Source organism: Lipotes vexillifer, unplaced genomic scaffold (assembly GCF_000442215.2).
Source record: "Lipotes vexillifer unplaced genomic scaffold, Lipotes_vexillifer_v1.1 scaffold525, whole genome shotgun sequence".
Taxonomy (NCBI): domain Eukaryota; kingdom Metazoa; phylum Chordata; class Mammalia; order Artiodactyla; family Lipotidae; genus Lipotes; species Lipotes vexillifer.
Genome location: NW_006786891.1, coordinates 274,158 through 296,242, shown reverse-complemented (window position 1 = coordinate 296,242; position 22,085 = coordinate 274,158). Strand labels below are relative to the sequence as shown.

The 22,085-nt window shown below is 36.8% G+C and overlaps 1 protein-coding gene across 1 annotated transcript in view; it reads left to right on the top strand.

The window, feature by feature from the left end:
- The window catches only part of ZFYVE9 (zinc finger FYVE-type containing 9), a 132,984-nt gene that overhangs the window by 60,938 nt on the left and 49,961 nt on the right, over nt 1-22,085 (top strand). The window contains exon 9 of the mRNA XM_007459612.1: nt 20,439-20,665. Within this exon, the coding sequence (XP_007459674.1) occupies nt 20,439-20,665 (227 nt within the window). The remainder of the gene's footprint in view (nt 1-20,438; nt 20,666-22,085) is intronic.

Here is a 22,085-nt window from a genome sequence, read left to right as displayed (position 1 = left end):
ACCCCGCGTCTCCTGCATCGGCAGGCGGACTCTCAAGCACTGCGCCACCAGGGAAGCCCGAGGGGATACTTTCTGACTTAGTCTGCAACCTTTACAGATGATAAAAAATTTTGGACTCAGATGCAAAATAATGGTCTTAAATTTGGAAACCTGGCATTGGACTTTGGTAGTATTGGCAAGTTAGAACTTGGCATGGTTTGAGGAAGTTATAAACTTTAATACTTTATATGAAACGTTGTTACTATTTTATAATGGCTAGAATCAGAGCTGTAAGATAATCCATTGACCATGATGTAAGAATATTTTCCTTTGAGTGGCCTAGGGGATATAGTATTGGTATCTGGTAGAAGGAAGCATAATGATAACTTACTACTTCAGTTAACAATATTTATATAATCATAATGTAAATATTCATATAACTTTCAAGTTTCAAAAACCATTAGCATGGACTTTATTATGGTTTCAAAATAAATTGTAAATGTTGTTACCTGTAACAATGTAAAAGTAAATGCATAGCTATTAGAAGTTGGAAAAGACTAAGGATACTAATATAAAGACATACTATTAAAAGCTGAGAGAGAAGTATATTTAAGTGTATTATTTGACATTACAAAGTTAACCTTCTGCAGATTTAATAGAGGAGGTAAGAAGTAGTGTAATTGAGCTAAGTTCTCATTTATCGTGATAAAAAGTCAAAAAATAATATCTGTAGTTGATAAATAGGGAAAGTGTAGTATAAGAACTAAAGCAAGTGAATAATAAATGAGATTGTCCCTGAGAAACAAGGCTGGGGTGGGGTGAGGATAGCCAAGGTATTACAGTTATTTTCATATATTATTTGATAATGTTTTAATAGATATATTAAAATAATAAATTATTCATACTTTCTGAATGCAGGTAATTCCACTTGTGGGATTCTATGCCAAAGAAATTATCTGAAATGTAAAGTACACTTTGTACATAAAAGTGTTTATTATAGTATTACTTAAATGTAACACAAAAATTTAGAGGCAACCTAAATGCCCAGCTATAGGAAAAAAGTTTAAGTGTGTTATACTTTTTAGATAATGCATCTTTTTTAGAATATTTTTTAGCTATTAAAAGTAGTATTTTTATGGAAAATGCTCTTGAAATAAGTACAAAAGCATGATACAAAGTTTCATCTTTAATGTGGTTATGGCTTATGCATAAAAGATTATGCCTTTATGTCATAATTATGATATTTTAGGTGAAATATTACATGAAGGCAAGGTACTATGTTAGAAATTGACCACATGATACCTGTGAAGTACAGTTCAGTATTTACTGTTCAGTATTTGTGTCAGTTCCAAAATGTATGGGGTTAATTTGAAGTCATCTGGAGCCTCTAGGCCTACATTTCATTCCAGAAATTACTTGAAACATTCTTTTTTTTCTCCTCAGTTTGAATGTATTCAGATTGCCTGTTTATATGGGTTTTGAGAGGGCATCAGGGACTAGGGCATGGGAGGTTCATGAATGTCTTGATTAGGAGTTTGTCCTTTATTCTGCAGGCAGTGAGGAGCCATTGAAAGAAATGAATGAATGACATAACCAGATTTGCGTTTTAGAAAGATAACTCTAGAAGCAGTATGAAAATGGATCAAAGTCTGTGTGTCTGGTAGCAGGTAGAGCAGATAAGAAGCAATTACAGTGGATAAACAAACTTAAAGTGGATGAGCACTAGAATACGGCATAACAATGAGAGATAAACAAATGGCTGATACATGCAACAACATGGATGAAGTTCACAGACAGTAATACTGAACAAAAGAAGCCAGTCACAAAAAGTACATATTATGTGGTTACATTTATGTGATTCTCTGGAACAGGCGAAATGAATCTGTGGTGATGGAAATTAGATCATTGTGCGTCTGGGGTGAGGTGTGGGTACAAGCACTAGAATTGATTGTAGACGGGCCCTGGGAACTCTTTGGGTTGATATAAATGTTCTGTATAGTGATTGGGATAGTGGTTACATGGGTGTTTACATTTGTCAAAACTCATTGAACTGTATAATTAAAATATGTAGGTATTATTGCGTGTAAATAATACCTCAATAAAATTGACTTAAAATTTTTATTGATATAATTGACACATACATTATATTAGTTTCAGGTGTACACTATAATGATTTGATATATCTATATATTGTGAAATGATCAATAAGTCTAGTTAGCATCCATCATCACACATAGTTACAAATTTTCTTTTCTTTGTGATGAAAACTTTTAAGGTCTACTCTCTTAGCAACTTTCAAATATATAGTACATTACTGTTAACTATAGCCACCATGCTGTACCTACATCCTCAGTACTTATTTATCTTATAACTGGAAGTTTGTGCCTTCACGCATTTCACTTGCCCTTCAACCCTCACCTCTGGTAATCACCAGTCTGTTCCCTGTATCTATGAGTTCAGTGTATGTTTGTTTGTTTGTTTAGATTCTACATATAAGTGAGATCATACAGTATTTGTCTTTCTCTAACTTATTTCACTTAGCATGATGCCCTCAAGGTATATACGTGTTGTGGCAAATGACAGGATTTCCTTCTTTTTAATGACAATAATATTCCATTGAATGTACATACCATGCTTTCTTTATCCATTCATCCATCAACACTTAAGTTACTTCCATGTCTTGACTGTTAAAAATAATACTACAGTGAACGTGGGGGTGTGGATATCTTTCCTAGTTAGTGTTTTCATTTCCTTCAGATAAATACCCAGAAGTGGAATTGAAGGATCATATGGTAGTTCTATTTTTAATTTTTTGAGAAACCTCCATACTGTTCCATAGTGGCTGCACCAATTTACATTCCCACAAACAGTATACTAGGGTTCCCTTTTCTCCACATCCTTGCCAACATTTGTTATTTTTAAATTGATTTTTAAAAAAGCTATTGTCAGGATCCAGTAAGATATTAGGATATTACCAATAATGGCAGTGGGAATAAAGAGTATTGAAGAGATATAAAAGAGTGATGCCTCAGTTCAATAAGATTTCATAACTAATTGGATGTGAGGAGTGAGAGGGGACAAGTCAAAGTTGGCCTCAGATTTCTGGCTTGAGCACCTGAGTGGACTTCGTTCTTATTCTTCTTATTCGTTCTTATTGAGGCAGTGAATAGAGGAAGAAGAGCAGATTTGGCAGGGGAGTGGGAGATGAGTTCTTCGTTCAGTGTGTTGGATTTCAAATAATGGCAACAGATGGTAATATGTAAATGAAAGTTGAATACATAAATAGAGCCTTCAGGAGGTAGATCTGGGCTAAAATACAGATGTGGAAGACCAGCATTTTTGTGATAGTTTTAAACTATAGCTGTGAATGGGATAGGCCAGTATGAAGAGACTAGATCTATGAATGGAGCTCCTAGAAATACCAGCAAGGAAAGGATGTGAGTCATTACATGAGTCATTAAAATATATGTTTACCATAAATGGTTACTCATCTTTTAAAAGTATCTTTATATATCAATAGAGTGCATTTTGAACTAGCATATTAAAATGCAAAAATACTACAACAAAAATCACTTGGAACTGATAGTAAGACTAAGTAGGACTAAGGTCAGACTGTAATACATCTAAGCTGTGTTAAATGTTATCTATGAGATGAGGGCATATACGAACATATCTAAATAAATAGTATTTTAAGTAAGCATAAATGAGTGAGCTGTAAGGCTCTCTCTCTGTCTCTCTTCTTGAAAAGGAATCATTTCACAGCTTACAAAATATTGGAGCTAGTAGGGAACTTACATTATCTAGTATAATGCTTCATTTTTCAGATGAAGAAAGTGAGATCCAGAAGTGTTAAATGGCTTGCGCAAATCACAGACCTAGTTGGTGACAGAATTAGGACTAAAGTATTCTATGAATTATGTCAGTTGCCTATGTGTGTATATTAATAGTATAGCAGTTTTTTAAAAACAGATATGGATAATATATATGTGCTATGCCTATTTTATTAAGAATCCCATGTGTAGATAATCAAGGTAGAAGCTTAGTATATTATTTCACTGTGATTTTTGTATGAACTTCCATGAACTCTCTTTATAATATTTTTACAGATTTTTAATCTGAACTATGTGTATTAATAATAATATGTGTGTATGTTTATATATATGTCTATGTATGTTTCTCATTTAGTATATATAAAAATTTTTTGTTACATGTCATTGCTTATGCTTTCCACAGTGAGGGGGAAAATGGTATTTTGTGAAAAATAACATTCTGAGAGTTTCAGGGTGCCTTCTGGATAATGTAGTGCCATGGGAGGTTCTAGATTGTATATTATTTCTCCCCATCTCCCCTCCCTTACTCCGTGTTTTTTATTTTTTTAACATCTTTACTGGAGTATAATTGCTTTACAGTGTTCTGTTAGTTTCTGCTGTATAACAAAGTGAATCAGCTATACCTATACATATATCCCCATATCCCCTCCCTCTTGTGCCTCCCTCCCAATCCCACCCCTTTAGGTGATCACAAAACACTGAGCTGATCTGCCTGTGCGATGCAGCTGCTTCCCACTAGCTATCTATTTTACATCATTTAGTAGTGCATATATGTCCATGCCACTCTCTCACTTCATCCCAGCTTACCCTCTCCCCACCATCCCCTGTGTCCTGATGTCCATTCTCTACGTCTGCATATTTATTCCAGTCCTGCCCCTGGGTTCATCAGAATCATTTTTTTTCGATTCCATATATATGTGTTAGCATACAGTATTTGTTTTACTCTTTCTGACTTACTTCACTCTGTATGACAGACTCTAGTTCCATCCATCTCACTACAAATAACTCAATTTTGTTCCTCTTTATGGCTGAGTAATATTCCATTGTATATATGTGCCACATGTTTTTTATCCATTCTTCTGTCGATGGACACTTAGGTTACTTCCATGTCCTGGCTATTGTAAATAGTGCTGCAATGAACATTGCAGTACATGTCTCTTTTTAAATTATGCTTTTCTCAGGGTATATGCCCAGTTGTGGGACTGCTGGGTCATGTGGTAGTTCTATTTTTAGTTTTTTAAGGAACCTCCATACTGTTCTCCATAGTGGCTGTATCAATTTGCATTCCCACCAACCGTGCAAGAAGTTTCCCTTTTCTCCACACCCTCTCCAGCATTTATTGTTTGTAGATTTTTTGATGATGGCCATTCTGACTGGTGTGAGGTTATACCTCATTGTGGTTTTGATTTGCATTTCTATAATGGTTAGTGATGTTGAGCATCCTTTCATGTGTTTGTTGGCAATCTGTATATTTTCTTTGGAGAAATATCTATTTAGGTTTTACACCCATATTTGGATTGGGTTGTTTGTTTTTTTTTGATATTGAACTGTGTGAGCTACTTGTATATTTTGGAGATTAATCCTTTGTCAGGTGCTTCATTTGCAAATATTTTCTCCTGTACTGAGAGTTATCTTTTCGTCTTCTTTATGGTTTCCTTTGCTGTGCAAAAGCTTTTAAGTTTCATTAGGTCCAATTTGTTTATTTTTGGTTTTATTTCCATTTCTGTAGGAGGTGGGTCAAAAACGATCTTGCTGTGATGTATGTCATAGAGTGTTCTGCCAATGTTTTCCTCGAAGAGTTTTATAGTGTTTGGCCTTACATTTAGGTCTTTAATATATTTTGAGTTTATTTTTGTGTATGGTGTTAGGAAGTGTTCTAGTTTCATTCTTTTACATGAAGCTGTCCAGTTTTCCCAGCACCACTTATTGAAGAGGCTGTCTTTACTCCATTGTATAATCTTGCCTCCTTTATCAAAGATAAGGAGACCATATGTGTGTGGGTTTATCACTGAGTCTTCTATCCTGTTCCATTGATCTATATTTCTGTTTTTGCGCCAGTACCATATAATCTTGATTACTGTAGCTTTGTAGTATAGTCTGAAGTCAGGGCGCCTGATTCCTCCAGGTCTGTTTTTCTTTCTCAAGATTGCTTTGGCTATTCGGGGTCTTTTGTGTTTCTGTACAAATTGTAAAATTTTTTGTTCTAGTTCTGTGAAAAATGCCATTGGTAGTATAGTCATTTTCACAATGTTGATTCTTCTAGTCCAAGAACATGGTACATTTCTCCATCTGTTTGTATCGTCTTTAATTTCTTTCATCATTGTCTTGTGGTTTTCTGCATACAGGTCTTTTGTCTCCTTAGGTAGGTTTATTCCTAGGTATTTTACTCTTTTAGTTGCAGTGGTAAATGGGAGTGTGTCCTTAATTTCTTTCAGATATTTTGTAATTAGTGTATAGGAATGCAAAAGATTTCTGTGCATTAATTTTGTATCCTGCTACTTTACCAAATTCATTGATTAGCTCTAGTAGCTTTCTGGTAACATCTTTAAGATTCTCTATGTATAGTATCATGTCATCTGCAAGCAGTGACAGTTTTACATCTTCTTTTCCGATTTGGATTCCTTTTATTTCTTTTTCTTCTATGATTGCCATGGCTTAAAATTCCAAAACTATGTTGAATAAAAGTGGTGAGAGTGGGCAGCCTTGCCTTGTTCCTAATCTTAGAGGAAATGGTTTCAGTTTTCCACCACTGAGAATGATGTTGGCTGTGGGTTTGTCATATATGACCTTTATTATGTTGAGGTAGGTTCCCTCCCTGCCCACTTTCTGGAGAGTTTTTATCATAAATGGGTGTTGAATTTTGTCAAAAGCTTTTTCTGCATCTGTTGAGATTATTGTATGGTTTTTATCCTTCAGTTTGTTAATACCGTGTATCACATTGATTGATTTGCATATGTTGAAGAATCCTTGCATTCCTGGGATAAACCCCACTTGATCATGGTGTATGATCCTTTTAATGTGCTACTGGATTCTGTTTGCTAGTATTTTGTTGACGATTTTTGCATCTATGTTCATCAGTGACATTGGCCTGTAGTTTTCTTTTTTATTTTTTTTAATTTTTGCGGTACGTGGGCCTCTCACTGCTGTGGCCCCTCCCATTGTGGAGCACAGGCTACAGACGCACAGGCTCAGCAGCAGTGGCTCACGGACCCAGCCGCTCCGCAGCCTGTGGGATACTCCCGGACCGGGGCACGAATCCGTGTCCCTTGCATCGGCAGGCGGACTCTCAACCACTGCACCACCAGGGAAGCCCTGTAGTTTTCTATTTTTGTGACATCTTTGTGTGGTTTTCATATCAGGGTGATGGTGGCCCTGTAGAATGAGTTTGGGAGTGTTCCTCCCTCTGCTTTATTTTGGAAGAGTTTGAGAAGGATAGGTGTTAGCTCTTCTCTAAATGTGTGATAGAATTTGCCTGTGAAGCTATCTGGTCCTGGGCTTTTGTTTGCTGGAAGATTTTTAATCACAGTTTCAATTTCAGTGCTTGTGATGGGTTGATTCATATTTCTATTTCTTCCTGATTCAGTCTTGGCAGGTTGTGCATTAATAAGAATTTGTCCATTTCTTCCAGGTTGACCATTTTATTGGCATATAATTGCTTGTAGGCATCGGCAGGCGGACTCTCAACCACTGCACCACCAGGGAAGCCCTTGCTGGAATATTTTTAATCACAGTTTCAATTTCAGTGCTTGTGATTGGTCTGTTCATATTTTCTGTTTCTTCCTGGTTCAGTCTTGGAAGATTGTACTTTTCTAAGAATCTGTCCATTTCTTCCAGGTTGTCCATTTTATTGGCATATGGTTGCTTGTAGTAATCTCTCATGATCCTTTGTATTTCTGCAGTGCCAGTTGTTACTTCTCCTTTTTCAATTCTAATTCTGATGATTTGAGTATTCTCCCTTTTTTTCTTGATGAGACTGGCTAAAGTTTTATCAATTTTGTTTATCTTCTCAAAGAACCAGCTTTTAGTTTTATTGATCTTTGCTATTGTGCCTTCATTCCTTCTTCATTTATTTATAATCTGATCTTTATGGTTTCTTTCCTTCTGCTAACTTTGGGGTGTTTTTGTTCTTCTTTCTCTAATTGCTTTAGGTGTAAGGTTAGGTTGTTTATTTGAGATGTTCCTTGTTTCTTGAGATAGGATTGTATTGCTATAAACTTCACTCTTAGAACTGCTTTTGCTGCATCCCATAGGTTTTGGGTCCTCATGTCTTCATTGTCATTTGTGCATCCCATAGGTTTTGGGTTGTCATGTTTTCATTGTCATTTGTTTCTAGGTATTTTGTGATTTTCTCTTTTATTTCTTCACTCATCTCTGGGTTATTTAATAACATATTGTTTAACCTCCATGTGTTTGTATTTTTTACAGTTTTTTTTCCTGTAATTGATATCTAGTCTCATAACGTTGTGGTCGGAAAAGATACTTGATACGATTTCAGTTTTCTTAAATTTACTGAGGCTTGATTAGTGTCCCAAGATATTACCTGTCCTGGAGAATGTTCCGTGTGCACATGAGAAGAAAGTGTATTCTGTTGTTTTTGGATGGAATGTCCTATAAATATCAATTAATTGCATCTGGTCTAATGTGTCATTTAAAGCTTGTGTTTCCTTATATATTTTCATTTTGGATGATCTGTCCATTGGTGAAAGTGGGGTGTTAAAGTCCCCTACTATGATTGTGTTACTGTCGATTTCCCCCTTTATGGCTGTTAGCATTTGCCTTATGTATTGAGGTGCTCCTATGTTGGGTGCATAAATATTTACAATTGTTATACCTTCTTCTTGGATTGATCCCTTGATCATTATGTAGTGTCCTTCTTTGTCTCTTGTAATAGTCTTTATTTTAAAGTCCATTTTGTCTGATATGAGTATTACTACTCCAGCTTTCTTTTGATTTCCATTTGCATGGAATATCTTTTTCCATCCCCTCACTTTCAGTCTGTATGTGTCCCTAGGTCTGAAGTGGGTCTCTTGTAGATAGCATATATATGGGTCTTGTTTTTGTATCCATTCAGCCAGTCTGTGTCTTTTGGTTGGAGCATTTAATCCATTTACATTTAAGGTAATTATCAATATGTATGTTCCTATTACCATTCTCTTAATTGTTTTGGGTTTGTTATTGTAGGTCTTTTCCTTCTCTTGTGTTTCCTGCCTAGAGAAGTTCCTTTAGCATTTGTTGTAAAGGTGATTTGGTGGTGCTGAATTCTGTTAGCTTTTGCTTCTCTGTAAAGGTTTTAATTTTTCCATGAAATCTGAATGAGATCCTTGCTGGATAGAGTAATCTTGGTTGTAGGTTTTTCCCTTTCATCACTGTAAATATGTCCTGCCACTCCCTTCTGGCTTGCAGAGTTTCTGCTGAAAGAGCAGCTGTTAACCTTATGGGGATTCCCTTGTGTGTTATTTGTTGCTTTTCCCTTGCTGCTTTTAATATTTTTTCTTTGTATTTAATTTTTGATTGTTTGATTAATATGTGTCTTGGCGTGTTTCTCCTTGGATTTATCCTGTATGGGACTCTCTGCGCTTCTTGGACTTGATTATTTCCCTTCCCATATTAGGGAAGTTTTCTAATATAATCTCTTGAAATATTTTCTCAGACCCTTTCTCTTCTTTTCTGGGACCCCTATAATTCAAATGTTGGTGCTTTTAATGTTGTCCCAGAGGTCTCTGACTGTGTCCTCAATTCTTTTCATTCTGTTTTCTTTATTATGCTCTGCAGCAGTTATTTCCAGTATTCTATCTTCCAGATCACTTATCTGTTCTTTTGCCCCAGTGATTCTGCTATTGAATCCTTCTAGAGTGGTTTTAATTTCATGTATTGTGTTATTCATCATCATTTCTTTGCTCTTTATTTCTTCTAGGTACTTGTTAAACATTTCTTGTGTTTTCTCCATTCTGTTTCCTAGATTTTGAATCATCTTTACTATCATTAGTCTGAATTCTTTTTCAGGTAGACTCCCTATTTCCTCTTCATTTGTTTGGTCTGGTGGGTTTTTACCTTGCTCCTTCATCTGCTGCATATTTCTCTGTCTTCTCATTATATTTAACTTACTGTGTTTGGGGTCTCCTTTTCGCAGGCTGCAGCTTCATAGTTCCTGTTATTTTTGGTGTCTTCCCCCAGTGTGTGAGGTTGGTTCAGTGGCTTGTGTAGGCTTCCTGGTGAGGGGGACTGGTGCCTGTGTTCTGGTGGGTAGGGTGGATCTTGTCCTTCTGGTGGGCAGGGCTGCATCTGGTGGTGTGTTTTGGAGTGTCTGTGAACTTAGTATGACTTTAGGCAGCCTCTCTGCTAATGGGTGGTGTTGTATTCCTGTCTTGCTAGTTGTTTGGCATGGGGCATCCAGCACTGGAGCTTGCTGGCCATTGGGTGGAGCTCTGTCTTAGTGTTGAGATGGAGATCTCTGGGAGAGTTCTTGCCAATTGATATTACTTCAGGCCGGGAGGTCTCTGGTGGTCCAGTGTCCTGGACTCAGCTCTCCCACCTTGGAGGCTCAGGCCCAACATCTGCCCAGAGCACCAAGACCCTGCCAGCCACGTGGCTTGGAAGAAAAGAAAAGAAAATGAACAGATAAAACCCCAAAACAAATGTTAAAAGCAAAACTAAACAGACAGAATCATAGAAAGTAACATACACATGCACACTCACAAAAAGAGAAAAAAGGAAAAAAAAAAAAAAGGAAACAAACCAATAAACAAACCCACCAATGATAACAAGCACTAAAAACTAAACTAAGATAAACATAAAACCAAAAACAAGTCAGATGCAGAAAGCAAATCCCAAGTCAGCAGTTGCTCCCAAAGTCCACCACCTCCATTTTGGGAACATTCATTGTCTATTCAGGTATTCCACAGCTGCAGGGTTTATCAAGTTGATTGTGGGGATTTAATCCATTGGTCCTGAGGCTGCATGGAGAAATTTCCCTTACTCTTCTGTGTTCACACAGCTCCTGGGGTTCAGCTTTGGTTTTGACCCTGTCTCTGCCTGTAGGCCACCCTCAGGCATCTGTTCCCCACCCAGACAGGAGGGGGTTAAAGCAGTGGCTGATAAGGACTCTCTTGCTCACTCAGGCTGGGGAGGGGGAGGGGTATGGTAGTCATAGTTGGAATGTGGGACGAGCCTTCGGCAGCAGAGGCTGGCATGACCTTGCAACAGCCTGAAGTGCACCATGTGTTCTCCCAGGGAAGTTGTCCCTGGATCACAGGACTGTAGCAGTGGCGTGCTGCACAGGCTCCCGGGAGGGGTGTGGGAAGTGACCTGCACTTGCACACAGGATTCTTGGTGGCAGCAGAGGCAGCGTTAGCAGTCCATGCCCATCTCTGGGGTCTGAAATGATAGCCGTGGCTCACGCCCATCTCTGAAGCTCACTTGGGTGGTGCTCTGCCATCTGTGGGCATATGGAGCAGGAAGCCCCTCTCCTTGCACACCCTGAAACAATGGTCTTTGGCCTCTCCAGCAGGTGAAGACTTTTTCCTGGCCTCCCTCCCAGCTAGCTGTGGCACACTAGCCCCCCTTCAGGGTGTCTTCATGCAGCCAGCACCAGTCCTCTCCCTGCGGTCTGATCTCCAAAGCCCAAGCCTCAGCTCCCAGCCCCTGCCCGCCCCAGCGGGTGAGCAGACAAGCCTCTCGGGCTGGTGAGCGCCGGTCGGCCCCGATCCTCTGTGCGGGAGCCTCTCCGCTTTGCCCTCCGCGTCCCTGCTGCTGCGCTCTCCTCGGCGGCTCCGAAGCTTCCCCCCGCCCACCCGCCATCCCTGCCAGCGAAGGGACTTCCTAGTGTGTGGAAACTTTTCCTCCTTCACAGCTCCCTCCCAGAGGTTTAGGTCCCAACCCTATTCTTTTGCCTCTGTTTATTCTTTTTTCTTTTGCCCTATCCAGGTACGTGGGGATTTTGTTGCCTTTTGGGAAGTCTGAGGTCTTTTCCCAGCGTTCAGTAGGTGTTCTGTAGGAGTTGTTCCACATGTAGATGTATTTCTGGTGTATTTGTGGGGAGGAAGGTGATCTCCACGTCTTACTCCTGCATTTTGAAGGTCTCCTCCTCCGCGTTTTACTCTCATGTTTTGCAAACAGACATTCAGAACATGAATTTGAATGAATTGTTATCTACCAGATTATTTTTTTGGAGTTAATCTCTGGTTATTTCCCTCTCTTACTCAAAAACCTTTATTGGCTTTGTGTTGCCTTTAGAATAAACTGTGTACTCTGATATTCAGTGCTGTACATAATCTGATCCTATATTTCCAGTTTCATTTCCCACCAGTAGTCTCCCCATACTTACAGTGAAGCCAAACTAAACATTTCTTGGTTTGTTGTATACTTTGATGATTTCCTCCTTCTTTACCTGTGATCCTGATGCCCCCGCCACACCATGCTATTTCCCAAAACCCCAAAACTATCTATATCCTATCAGTTCTCTTAAGTCGTATCAATGACCACTTTCTCCATGAGTTCTCCCCTGATGATCTTCCCAGATAGAAGCAATTTCTTCTTCTGAATGCCTTTAATTATCTGTACAAACTATTTGGTATGTAGAAAAGTGTATAAGCATATATATTAGTAATTGTTCAAGTTATAAAGCCTAATAACAAAATAACCACCCACAAACAAAATACCCAATTTGGGAGATAAAAATGACTAATCCACTGAAACTCTCCTTTTTCTTTCCTGATTACATCTTCCTTCCAGACTTCCCATCCTCAACCCCTAGGGTAACCATTGTCTTTAATCTTGTGTTATACTTTTCTTGCTTTCTAAAAATAATTTTATCACGAATGTTTGCATCTCTAAGGATTATAATATATTACTTCGTATGTTTGTGAACTTTATACAAATGTTATCACACTGTACACATTTTATGTGCTTTGGTTTTTTCACTCTACCATATGTTTCTGTCATTCATTCATGCCTCTAGTTCATTCATTTTCAGGCTACTGTTTTATGCAAACTACATAAATTTACCACAGTTTATTAATTCTCTTTATGATGAACAGTTTGCTCTTCTTACTAGTTTACTGTTTTTCAGATATGTTCTTTAAATACTTTTGTACATGTGTACTTATAAGTTTATAAAGTATGGATTTCTTCAACTTTACTAGATGATGTTAAATTATTTCCTAGAGAGGTTTTCCAGTTTTTATCTATCTGTCCCCATCTTCAGTGTATAAGAGTTGCCAAGATTTGATATTATGACAGTTTTAATTTTTGCCAGTCTGGTGGATATAAAACGGTGTCTCATTTCGAATTGCATTTCACTATTATGTTCATATATTTATTAGCCATGTACATTTTGTATTCTGTGACAAATATGTCCCTGTTTATGTCTTTTACTCATTTCTATTATGTTAGCATTTTCTTTGGGATTCCTTTAATTTTTTCAACATAAACACTCAACTATGACCTTTTTCTCACAGAGTTAAGTTATTCAGTATGTATTAGCTTTCTATTACTATATTTCTAAGCCACAAACTTAGTGGCTTGAAACAACACAAATTATTATCTCATAGTTTCCATAGGTAAGGAGTCCAGGCACAGCTTAGCTGAATCTTCGGCTCAGGGTGCCTCAAGGTGTCAGCCATGCTGGCCTTCTCATTTGGAGCCCAAGGTCCTCAGGTTGGCAGAATTCACTTTCTTACAAATCCCTGCTTTCTTTTAGCTGTTGGTTGGGGAGTACTCTCGGCTCCTAGAGGCTGTCTGCAGTTCCTTGCCTCATGGCTCCGTAGATAGTTTACAACATGGATGTTTCCTTTCTTTCAGGTCATCAGGAGTGTGTCTCTGCTTTGATTCTCTGACCTCTAGACCTAGATTTAAAGACCTTATGTCAGGCCCACTCTGATAATCTCCCTGTTGATGAACTCAAAGTTTGTTAATTAGTAACCTAATCATGGGAATGACACCCATCATATTCATAGGTGTTTTCCCCACGCAAGGGGAGGGAATTAAACAAGGCATGTACACCAGGAAGCACACAGAATTCTGCCTCAGAGCATTTCTATCCTCCCAAACGTGACACAGATCTAAGCATACTTCACTCATTTAATATCTTTACCATTCTTACTATTGATGTGGTTGGTTTTACCTTTTGTAAAAGAAAAAATAATTGTTTTTACTTAATTCATTTATATTCAGTTTTTAATATCAGTATAAAAAATCAGTATCAATATTCAATTCAATCAAAATGATTAAGTTTGCCACTATATTTTCTCTATATCTGCTATTTTAGTATCCCATATTTCCATTAGGACTTGCTTTTCTTATTGAAATACATCTTTTCATTAGTTCTCTTGGTGAGGGCCTATGGTTGTTAAACTCCATTAGTTCTTGTATGTTTGAAATATTTTGCCATCGCTCTTGAATAATTAGTTGGCTACAAAATTCTAGGTTAACAGATTTTTTTCCCTTCCTCTCTTCCTTCTTTCTCTCATTCCTTCATTTCTTCCTTTAACCTCCCCTTAGCAAGTACTTTGAAGGTATTACTTCCTTGTCTTCTGGCATCTCCTGAAGTCTAGTTTTTTTTTTTTCTTTTTTAACAGGTAGTTATTTGTCTTTTCTCTTTGGCTTTTAGGATTTTCTCTTTATCCTTGATTATCTGTAAGTCCACTATTAAAGTTCTCTGTGAGTTTTTGTTAGTCAGGTTTGTGAGGTGTAATTTATATCTAATAATATGTGCCTTTTCAGACATATATTACTGTATATAAATATACATATTCTGTTCAGTGAGTCTAGACAAACAGATACAGTCAGGTAACAACCACCAATATCAAGATATATAATGTTTTCATCATCTCTAAACCTTGCCTCGTGTCCCTTTGTATTTAATCCCCTCCCCTTACCCTCTGTCCCTGGCAACTATTGATTTGATTTCTGTCCCTCTAGTTTTGCATTTTCCAGAAGGTTATATAAATGGAATCTCACTGTTGTGTTTGGCTTATTTCACTTAACGCAGTGCTTTTGAGATTCATCCATATGGTTGAATGGATGTATGTACCACAATTTGTTTATCCATTCACCTGCAATGTATGAAAAGTTCCAGTTGTTCTGGATCCTTGCCACCACTTGATACTCCTTTAAAAAAAAAAAAAAAGCCTCTCTAATGAGTGTTTAGTGGTATCTCTTTGTGGTTTTAATATGCATTTCCTTAATAACTAATGATATTGAGCATCTTTTCATATGCTTATTTGCCATCTGTAGCTCTTTTTTTTGCCCATTTAAAAATTGGGTTGTTTTCTTAATGAGTTATTGGTACTTCATAAATTTTGGATACAAGTCTTTTATCAGATAGTGCGTTTTGCAGATATTATGTTCCAGTCTATGACTTATGTTTTTCATTTTCTTAACTATCTTTCAAAGAGTAGAAGCTTTAATATTTGATAGAAGTCCAATTTATCAGTTTTTCTTTTATAGTTTATCTTCAGTTTCCTAAAAAATCTGCCTGAACCCAAGGTCACAAAAATTTTCACCTGTATGTTTCTGGAAGTTGTATAGTTATAGCTTTTACATACAGATCTATGATTAATTCAAGTTAATTTTTGTACAGGGAATGAGGTAAGGCTTGAAGTTTTGTTCTCGAAGTTTTGGGAATTTTTTTGTGCATTTTGTTTTTGATTTTTTCCTGCTTATAGATAGATATTCAGTTGTTCAGGACCATTTGTTAAAAAGACTATACTTTTGCCATTGAATTACCTTGGTCCTGTTTTTCAATGTTATTTTACATTATATGCATGGGTTTCTTTCTGGACTCTATTCCATGGGTCTATTATGTGTACACATATGTGGATTTATTTTTATTTTTACTACTGAGTACTAAAAGTGTACTTTTGATCTGAAAACATTTCTTTACTTTGGAAAATTCTTAATTATTATCTCTTTCAATGTTACTACTCTTTTATTCCCAATGTTGTCTATTTTTGGAAACCTTTTTTTGATGTTGGGGCCTCTGAAATCAGTCTTCAATATCTCTTAACTGCTCTTTTGTATAATTTTTCTCTTTGCTTTTTTGTGCTGGATCCTGGGTACATTGTTCAGTGAATTCTTCCAGTTTAATATTTCTCTCTTCAAGAAGGTTATTAATTTAAGAGAAATGTTAATGTGAATTGATTAATATTTAATCATCAATTATAATAATTATATAATTATTAAGGGTATAATAAGGTTTACACTGTTACTGATTTTCAACTTTTAGATTTAACTTCAGAACAAAGCAAGAAGACAATTATAAGCACAGAACATAAATATTAACCTTGTAGGTTAGATCATTTGTACATTTGAAAACAGCTTTTTGTTCCCTTTAAATTATTCATAATTTTACATTTGCAGACCTGTTTATCTTCTCTCAACTATTCCTTGGGTGTCCTAAATCTAATCCTTATGAATTGAGAGCACATTTGTGTAGCCTAGTAACATGGTGATGAATATGATGGCACAATTAAAGCTGCCTTAAACCTTCCATTGTCTTCCCACTGCAATTAGAATAAACTCCATTTTATAAAGGTCCTATATGATCTAGTCCTTAAAGGTCTCTTTGACCTTATCTCTTAATAGTCCTTAGTTTGCTTTAGCTACATTGATCATCTTTGTGACTTTTGAACCTGTCATACTCATTTCCGATTCATGAGTTTTGAATTTACTCCTGCCCGACCTGGAGTGCTGTTCTTTTCAGAGCTTTACTGGCTGATTTCTTCTCTTCATTCAGGTCTGTTCTCAAATGTTTCTTTCTCTGAGGATTTTCCCTGACTCTCATGGCTAAAGAAGTATTCTCTCCCCTGCCCCCGTCAATTATTCACATTACCTTCCTTTTTGTATTTTCTTCAAAACATTTATCTAACTTTACTAACTGAAATTGTTTGTTTTTCTTCCTTCATTAGGATATAAGCTCTATGAGGGCAAGGGTTTTATCTGTCTGGGTCAACTCTGTATACCAACCTTTAGAACAAATGGTCTGGCACGTTGGAGAGGCTTAATTTAAAAACTGTGAGTTGGGGAGTAAATCAGTTGGGGTGATGTCACTAGCAAGCTTTTTTTGTCATTTGGCGGAAAAGCACCTGGAGGAAAGGAGTCCTGAGAGAACACTTCTATTAATAAAAATGCTGTACTTATTATTCCTGACTTCCTGTTCCCACTGGGACTTGGAGACAAGGGCAAATACTATTTAGATCAGCTTAAGAGTGTTTTTGAGACCCGGTGTGTCTCTGGTCCCTGAGAAAGGAATACCATGGGTCACTCAAGCAGGTCACTTGGGAAATTTCTATAATTTCAGATCTTTGAAAGATCTTTTTATTATCTCTTTTTGTCACCTACTCTCATTCTGTAGTCTTCCTTATTTTTTCCTTTAAATTGTAGCCACCTGAGTTAACCCAGATGCACTTTTGATTAGTTTAAATTTCTTTCTTATCCTATATAGATTTATCAAAAGGCAATGTAAACTTTAAGGCACTATATTACTGACTTGTATGGTGTTAATTGCATTCAACTTCTTTGAACTTTATTTTTATTAAAGTGTAATATACTAATAAAATTATAGGCCTCAAACACAATGAAGTTTGATCTTTCATTTTTAAAAAACTACTTATTTATTCATCTATTTACCTACCTATTTATTTATTTTGGCTGCACTGGGTCGTGGTTGTGGCACACGGGATCTTTTAGTTGCTGGCATGTGGACTTCTTAGCTGCGGCACGTGGACTCTTAGTTGCGACACACGGACTTCTTAATTGAGGCATGCGAACTCTTAGTTGCGGCATGCATGTGGGATCTAGTTCCCTGTCCAGGGATGGAACCTGGGCCCCCTGAATTGGGAGCACGAAGTCTTACCCACTGGACCACGAGGGAAGTCCCTGATCTTTCATTTTTTTAATGTGAAAGTTTATCTCAGCCTAAGAATTAACTTAGACAAAAATATATTTAGAATATTTTTAAGCTAATTTTTGTACTTAAAGTGTATTTTTGATCTGAAAACACATTTCTTTCTTTAATTTGGAAAGTTCTTAGTTATTCTTTGAGTATTACTTCTCTTTCACTCCCAACATTGCTTTCTTTTGGAATTCTTTTTAATGCTGGAGCCCCAGTTTAAGTCTTCAAATGAAAGCTTTTTTTGGTCAAATTCTCATACCCAGCATTTTATTTTAGTTGATATCTATACCCATGGAATGTTACTTATTTTTAGATGAGGTGATAAATGGCAATCTAAACTAAATTATTCATTAGAATTGATAGAGATCTATCAATTTTTTTTCCCAATTTTTAAGAAAGTAAATGCTTAAATAATAAAAGATATATTTTATAATGTAAATATATCTTTTTATAATTATAAAATATTTTTATATAAATATAAAATATAAATTTAAATATAAAACATTATAAAATATATTTTATAATGTATTTTATAATGAAGACTCTGAGTGTGATTGGGTAGGGAGGTGGGTTTTTAGGTGGTAGAAGCAGAAAAGTTAATTAGTATCTGTGGAACAATAACCAGTAATAGATTCCAGTCTCTTACAGGGAGATCCCAAAGGAATAATGAATGAATGCTTTGAGTACCAAGCTTAACACAGTTTTCACCTCTGAGCTGTATTCACTAGGGCATTCTTGTGAAAGATAAACATTATGCTGTCAGAGCTTTAGAGGACTCCTGTGGTGTAGTCTCCATTGTGGAGGGGAAAAAATCTTCTCTTTTGTTTCCCATTCTCTCCCCACACCCCAACTCAAGTGAAAAGATGAAAATTTATAAAAACCTTACTCTAAAATCTTTGATAAAGCAAAGAAAGTTGTATAATGTTTGGTTGATCATTCATTATATGTATATTTGCATTATAAAAGTAATAGTTAACATTTTTTGAGAACAAACTGTGCAAGGTGCTGCTTGTCATTTTACATATATTCTATCATTTATTCACATCAGGTCTGAAACTTAGTATAATCTTCCCCTGTTGTCACAGATGTTGAGGCTCACTGAAGCCAAGTAACTTGCCCCCAATCTCATAATAGTAAATGATGGAACTAGTGTTCAAACCCATGTCTCTGAGATGCCAAAATCTGATTTTTTTCAAAATAACATACTACTTCCTTGATATGGGGATTATTTTGGTTTTTTGGGTTTTTTTTTTTGTTTATTTTGTTTTGCGGTACGCGGGCCTCTCACTGTTGTGGCCTCTCCCGTTGCGGAGCACAGGCTCCGGACGCACAGGCTCAGCGACCATGGCTCACGGGCCCAGCCGCTCCGCGGCACATGGGATCTTCCCAGACCAGGGCACGAACCCGTGTCCCCTGCATCGGCAGGCGGACTCCCAACCACTGCGCCACCAGGGAAGCCCTATTTTGTTTTTATAGATCTGGCCCAGCAGCTTAAATGTAAAGCCAGATTTGGGGGTTTTTTCCCCGTACGTTCTCATTTATTTTTTATTTTTTAATTTAATTTAATTAATTAATTTATTTTTTGGCTGTGCCAAGTGGCATGCAGGATCCTAGTTCCCCAACCAGGGATCAAACCCGGGCCCCCTGCATTGGGAGCGTGGAGTCTTAACCACTGGACCGCCAGGGAGGTCCCCCAGATTTTGTTAATTCTGGGGCAAGGGTACTACCCCTAAATGTATTTGGCAGATGATGATGTGCAGGTGAACATGGCTTTCAGTCATAAAGTTTCTGGTTTTGTGGGGAGGTCTTCCCTTCGCTTGTGGTCCCTACTGTCAGCATAGCTTCCACTTCACTCAAGGATTCTCTGTTCCATCATTGAACTGTTCTGCAAATAGACTCTATTTTTCAAGGAAAGTAAGCATTAACTTCTCTGATGGTGATTTCTGTATTTGCTGTTATTTCTTTCAGAGGTATCAAAGGAAGCTTGCACATGTCTAGTGAACAAATCTGCTGTTACATTATTGAACAGCTCTTGTCATGAAGTTCTTTTGTAGTTCTAAACTGAGGAAAATGTCTCCTTAATGAAGGGTGATTTGTTGCTGTTTCATTCAGAAAATATTTGAATTAGAAAGTGCTTAGTTAAGAGCATTTGCAACTAAAAAACAAAAAACCTGCCTAATATGAATTTAAATAAACCCTAAGTTGTTTATGTTTCATATTTGTCTCAACCAAAAATAGAATAAATCCTGTCTGTGTTACTACTTTCTCCATAAATTTTCTTCCCTTAATATCTCATATATATAGTTGTACTTAATGTCTTAATTCATTATGTTCATGAATTGAATTTATTTACTCAAGAGGATTGTAAGCTCTGTGAGAGCAGGTACCTAATCTTAACATTTTTTTTGTGACATTTGAGGCAATAATTTTTATACTGAGACCTCTAAAGTAATTCATACAGTAAGTTTAGTCTAAAGGAAGGCATCAATATTTTTGGCTTTTAGCCAGACAAACTAGAGTGTGATAATACAAGGTATTTTATGCTCACCAGAAGCCCTTATAAAATTGGAAAACAAGTTTTCATTTAATAAATGCCATTTATTTAAAAACAACTTTATGTGTTTTCATAGTGAAAGGTTGGGAATTATTGTTTGGTAGTATCTGGCCCAGTGCTGATAATAATGATTATTAAAAATATGATTGATTTATTGATGGTAATTAATGAACTTTTTTGTTTTAGGGAATGTTGTAGGCAACTTGGGACATTCCTTCTTCAGTCAAAGTTTCCTTGGCAGTAAAGAACATGGTGGGTTCTTATATGTGACATCTACTTACCAGTCACTGCAAGACCTAGTACTCCCTACCCCACCTTACTTGTTTGGGATTCTTATCCAGAAATGGGAAACTCCTTGGGCTAAAGTGTTTCCCATCCGACTAATGTTGAGACTTGGAGCCGAATATCGCCGTAAGTATAAAATACCCTCTTCTAAGCATTATGACCAAGACGTAATGACTAAACAGACTTGAGATATTCAGAGAGCCCCATGGTGATACAATTAAACGGAAGTATTCTTTTGAAATAGCTAAGCTAAATTTGGCCCGTGTCTCTACTTATTTTGGCTATAATGGGAAGAACTCAAAATAACATTATTGCCTTGTAAACTTACTGGTTTTATATCTTAATTGATAGATACATGATCATCTTCAGAAAAAATGAATATCAACTTAACAAGTAACTTTATTTTTTATAGTATCTATATATGGTAAGTATATTTTTTGTCACTTGGTTAGAAAATAGTTATGACAAATTATATTTTATGTAATGTAACAGATACTGGAAGCTAGTGGTATAGAGATCACTCTCAGCTGGTAAAGTAAGCAACAAAAGAGTCTCCTTGCCCATAGCCATAGCAGTGCAACTAAGCTGTGATTGTTTTTACAGATATTAAGGCCTAAATGCAAGCTTTATTTTATTTTATTTTATTTTATTATTATTTTATTTATTTATTTATTTTTGGCTGTGTTGTGTCTTTTGTTGCGGCACACGGGATCGTTCTTTGCAGCACACGGGCTTCTCTCTAGTTGTGGCGAGCAGGCTCCAGAGTGCGCGGGCTCAGTAGTTGTGGCACGTGGGCTCCAGAGTGTGTGGGCTCTGTAGTTGAGGCATGCAGGCTCAGTAGTTGCAGCATTTGGGCTTAGTTGCCCCACAGCATGTGGGATCTTAGTTCTCTGACCAGGGATCGAACCTGCATCCCCTTCATTGGAAGGCAGATTTTTAACCACTGGACCACCAGGGAAGTCCCATGCAAGCTTTATTTTAAACTGTATATCTTTTCCTAATCAACGTTGCCCTGATCTAGGAATCAGACCACTTGAATAACGTTCTTAATTCTGCCACTTACTAGCTCTGTAACTTTGGGTGAAGTCGTTCAAGTTGTCTGATTGTCAGTTTCCTTTGCAACTGAAGATAATAATACTTGCCTTTTATATTGCATGGTATTATTAAGAGGATCAAGTGAGATCATTAAAAATTATTTTATAAAACATAAAACAGTGTATTATATATAGTTTTCAGCAGGTCACCTTCAGTCTTTCACTTATTTATTCATTCATTCAACAAGAATTTTAATAAAGGCCTACCATGTGTAATAAATCTGGAATTCAGAAATGCCTGAGACGTGGTTATAGGCTCTTGGGAACCTTTGTAAGGAAGACATAGAAATCATGATTATAGTAGTATATTATGTCGAAACACATGTTCAAAGTTAACAGAGTTCTTTGGGAGTTCAAAGATGGGCTCTAACTTCACCAAGAATGAAGGACCAAGGTACCTCTGGACTGAACTGTGAAAGAAGCATATGAATCAGCTAAATGAAGTAGGGAAA